This window comes from Bidens hawaiensis, unplaced genomic scaffold (genome assembly GCF_021521415.1).
Source record: "Bidens hawaiensis isolate Kalapana, Puna unplaced genomic scaffold, B.hawaiensis_p1.1 tig00000978_1, whole genome shotgun sequence".
Taxonomy (NCBI): domain Eukaryota; kingdom Viridiplantae; phylum Streptophyta; class Magnoliopsida; order Asterales; family Asteraceae; genus Bidens; species Bidens hawaiensis.
Genome location: NW_027491058.1, coordinates 1,401,585 through 1,406,380, shown reverse-complemented (window position 1 = coordinate 1,406,380; position 4,796 = coordinate 1,401,585). Strand labels below are relative to the sequence as shown.

At 31.1% G+C, this 4,796-nt stretch overlaps 1 protein-coding gene across 1 annotated transcript; it reads left to right on the top strand.

Annotated features, from left to right (window-relative positions):
* The first annotated feature begins 295 nt into the window (after positions 1 to 295).
* On the top strand, positions 296 to 2,326 carry LOC143549800 (LOB domain-containing protein 1-like). Its single transcript, XM_077040608.1, has 2 exons — positions 296 to 560; positions 1,746 to 2,326. Exons 1-2 carry the CDS (start codon positions 321 to 323, stop codon positions 2,070 to 2,072), a joined length of 567 nt encoding a protein of 188 aa, XP_076896723.1. The 5' UTR covers positions 296 to 320; the 3' UTR covers positions 2,073 to 2,326.
* Positions 2,327 to 4,796: the final 2,470 nt, after the last annotated feature.

The window sequence follows — 4,796 nt, the reverse complement described above, 5'->3', positions numbered from 1 at the left end:
TTAGCTTTAATTATAATTATTTCATTCATGCCAATGGTGTGAAAATGTAACCAGGTTTTATTTGACATCCATTCGTTTAGTTTAGTTTAGTTTAGTTTAGTTTAGTTGTCCATCCATCATGCATGTAGGTCCCATCATCTTGAATTTATCTTTGACCAACGCCGCAAACACGGTAAAACCCTACCCCTCCTCCTGCTGACATCACCAAAGCACCAAATGACGTCATCACCACCTCTATATATTCCCACTTCATTCTTTTGCAAAGTTAAAGATAACCCTTTTCTCTCTCTACATTTCCTCTCTCTAGAATATATAATAACATGGAAAGCTGCATGAAAACTACCACCACCACTACCACCACTGATCATCAGCTGAGTCCCACCAGTGTTCTTGCTCCTCCTACACCGGTGGTGCTCAGCCCGTGTGCCGCCTGCAAGATCCTCAGAAGGCGGTGCACCGACAAGTGCATGTTGGCACCTTACTTCCCACCCACTGACCCACACAAGTTCACCATTGCACATAGAGTGTTTGGAGCTAGCAACATTATCAAATTGTTGCAGGTAATTATATATTAAAGTTTATGTTAAGTCATACATGACAAAAATAATATGACTATGCATGTATTTGGGATTGTTTATTTTAAAGTTTGATTTTCTTACACTATTGAAACTCTTTTAACTTTTAATTACTTGTGTTCTCTTCGAATAATATTAATCTATAGAATTATTAGTCTCATAAACCATTATTTCATTTTACTCATAATTGTTCAAATAAGCTAGTAATATAATTAGAAATGTATAAAATTAATAAACATAAATTTACTTTATCATATATATTTACTATACCAATATATAATAGCCAGAAAAGTAAATCTAAAAAGTAAAAACACCTGGTAAAGCTTTTACCCTCATATATACCTTTTTAAAAGACAAATTGAATTCTGGTAATCCACAATTTCTCGTAATGTGATAATTATGCTTCTAGCTAATATTTTAACTTTCTTTGTCAAAGTCATGCAGTCTTAACGAAAAAACAAATATGGTTACCCACTTACCCCTAAGGCCCTAATGAATAATTTTCTTAGTATTTATCCCAATTAGATTGATGAAAATTATTTGTAAACGACATAAATAAATGGAGTTACTCTTTAATGGGCTAAAAAGATATTTAGATTGGAATCTGACTTTTCTTGAAGGTGAATCCCAAGATTTTGACTAAAGTTTCAAAAGAACTTATATACTTGATTAACATATAGTTAAAACTTTACTTTCTAATCTCATTGTTTATCTAAAACTTTACTTTATTCATACATAATAAAGAAAAATGGGAATCGCAACGATGGTATGTTTCATATTCATATATATAAAACTAGAAATATATAAAATCCTTTCTTTTTTTTTCTTTTTTTTTTGTTTAATAGTACGGAAAATGAGAATTAATGTTCCTCAAGTATAAAGGTATACAACGAGAGAGCTAGGATGTGACACATTAAACACTAATTGTTTTTGTCAAACCAATCAACTAATAAAGAGAACAAAAACATCTTAATATGATTTAAAATTAAAGTCTTAATGCATGATGTGTTATGAAAATTAAAATACAATTTTATTAGATGACAATAGCTTTTAACAATTGTCATCCGAAAACTGTTTATCATATATCACAAATTCTTGTGGCCTATGAACTAAACATTATTATTAAATATTCTATGTAATAATTAATAGATTATTACTTGTGATGTATAGGAGCTTCCAGAGTTTCGTAGAGCAGATGCAGTTAGCAGTATGGTTTACGAAGCAAATGCAAGGCTTCGAGATCCTATTTATGGTTGTACAGGCACAATTTGCATGCTTCAGAAACAAATCAGTGTGCTCCAAGCAGAGCTAGCGAAAGCACGGGCAGAAAAGGTCAACTTGCAATGCCGAGAATCCCATATTTTAACTCTAATACATATGCAAATGGAACAACATCTACCAGTTTCACCGTCGCCACAACAACAAAATCTTTTTGAGAATTTATGTTTCGTAGATGACAGTGCCGGTATTGGAAGTCCCGAGCCTCTTTGGACATGAATTAAAAGTTGGTCTTGTTCAAAACACGTAAGGAAATGAGTGTTGTGATCAAGATTCAAGAGGACCAAATCTAGTCTACATTAATTTATTAAGCTTAACTAGAGTGTAATGTTTGTAACCCATAAATGGGAATCAACAATATAATACATAAATGATATTAGTCGTATTTTCTTCATCCTTTGCAATCTAAAACTTATATTTACTCAACCTAATTATTGTATTTACCTAATTTTTAATTAAAATTGTAACATAAATATTGTCTTTGTAGCAATTGTTGAAGTAAACTTATTGGTGACCTAACTTTTATTTGATTAATTCTTCAATTTGTTGGGCTTTTTGTCAAACTTGCAATTGACTTGATATAACTAGTATATTGAGTACGTGTAACGATGGTGAAGGATAGACTAGAAATGTAAGTCACATCTTTCACAAAACTTTTGTTGTTTGGTGAAGAATATTTGAAAGGCTTTTGTCTCTTTAATTTAAACTATGCGCTATTAAACCTATTGCAGTTACAATTCGGTTGGTACCGGTTCATTTTGTTATGGTAATTCTTGTTATAACTAATTACCCCCCCCCCCAACCCCCGGTCCCATTAAAATTGTTTATATTTTCTTTTTTATTTGTTCCATTACAAGTGTCCACTTTCAAAATTTATTAGCCAATTTTCAAATTTACCCGTAAACACACACAACTAATTAACATTAACAAACAATACTGATGGACCCAATTTTCAATGGCGTTAATGTCATTTGGTATCAAAAAATGTGAATCATTCAATATACCTTAAAGGCTTAAACTTTGTGTTTCTCAAATTATGACACTTTTAACTGGACGAAGGGAGTATTAGTTTATTTAAAAGTTAAAGTTAACTATTATTCTTATCATATGCTTAATTCTAGACTCTAAGAGATTTAAATATATTGTCAAACCAGCGGGAAAGTTGTAAAAAAAATAAATAAAGGTTTCAAACCAGCTCAAGGTGGATTCGAACATGGATCAGCTTTAACCACGTTAATTACCCCTAATAACTCAACCAAGTTATCTATTTGTTGTTGATCAAATACTTGAAAGTAAACTTAAGGAATCCCAGAAGTAACTAAGGTTGAAAACTAGTTTTGAACCTAAATAAATTTTATAATTGTTAATAAATGGAATCATATTTAAGTTTCACAAATATATTGAGTTTAGGATATGTGTAAACTGAATTGGCATGATTGAAACTGTTTTAGAATTAGGGTTTGAATGCTTGACAATCGTATAATGTATGTACATATGTAGAAGTAAGCCTGGCAACGGTATAATTATAATACTTGTTAATATTATTATTTGAGAGTTTATGTTATTACCACCTTGAATTTTTACATATGAACTAAATAAAGCAAAGTGTCTAGCAGTTGAATCCATCTTATCGGTTACATGCTGGGTGGTTTAAAAATCAAGGAATGATCTCATTTTCGATGGTGTCCCCTTCTCAGTATCTAAAGTGGTGAACAATATAAAAACGGTTTCCTTTTTGTGGGTAAAGTATAGAAGCAAAAGTTCTGGCCTCGATTGGGAAAAGTGATGTAAGTTTAATTTTGTTAATTTTCCATTGTAAATATTCCTTATATTATTTTTGTTTTCCTTGTATGACTTGGGCCTTTGCTTCGTGTAATGGTCCTTTTGTTTTTTTTATTGATATTGGCTTTCCCAAAAAAAAAATAATAATAAATAACAATAGAAATAAGTTGGTGTAGCCATGCAATGGCCAGGGGTGTGATAACTAGTTAAGGCTTGACAAAAAGGAGGTAACCTAGGTTCGAATTCCCTTAGACTGGTTTAATCCCTCTGTTGTTTATTTTCTCAATTTACTTATTTGGTAATTTCAGTCTCAATGGTTTAACAAGTTGGTTAAGTCATTCACAAACTTGAACTAACTATTTAATAAAAATAATCATATCAATCAATCATGCCCAGTAAAATCCCACCGACAGCAAAGCTATAAGTAGGGTCTGGGGAGGGTGGGATGTAGGCACACCGTACCTCTATCCAAAGGAATAGAGAGGTGGCTTCCAGAGAGACCCTCGGCTCTAAGTACATGTGAATGAAGCAAAATAAAGGAAATCAGAGTTTAACAGTTATATAAAAACTACTACTAATTATAATAATATTAATAATAAGATCACAGTTTAACAGCTATATAAAAGCTAATAATAATTATAATAATAATAATAATAATAATAATAATATATGTAAGGGAAATACCATTTAGGTATGTGACCTAAATAAGTTAAGTCTAAGCCCTAAGGTATTCAATTCTCTCTAAAAATCCTTAACTTTAATTCTACTTCTCCACGAATTCCTATCCTCAACCATGTCCTCGGAGAGGTTTAGGTCTATCAAATCATGCCTAATCCTCTCATCCCAAGTCAATTTCGGTCGTCCTCTACCCCTCCTCCCCTCTATAGTAATGTTTTCTACGGATCTAACAGGATTCGTCGTCTGTCTTCTCTTTACATAATTTAATAAAAATAATTTAATAAATAACTTTAAATTTTTAAATAATTTAATAATAACTAATTCCAACAGGACTTAACATAACCGATCAAATTCTCAGTGTTTTTGCATGTAACAAATTTATCTACACTATATAATACACTAAAAAGGGCAAATTAAAACACTTAGATTTTAAGTAATTTATAACTTAATTAACAAATGTTACAATTTATATAATTTCAATTT

Bases quoted from the DNA above. Each gene is read 5' to 3' on its own strand.
- LOC143549800 (XM_077040608.1), top strand. From the start codon at position 321: ATGGAAAGCTGCATGAAAACTACCACCACCACTACCACCACTGATCAT. The intron at 561-1,745 runs GTAATTATATAT...TGTGATGTATAG, and splicing joins ACATTATCAAATTGTTGCAG to GAGCTTCCAGAGTTTCGTAG.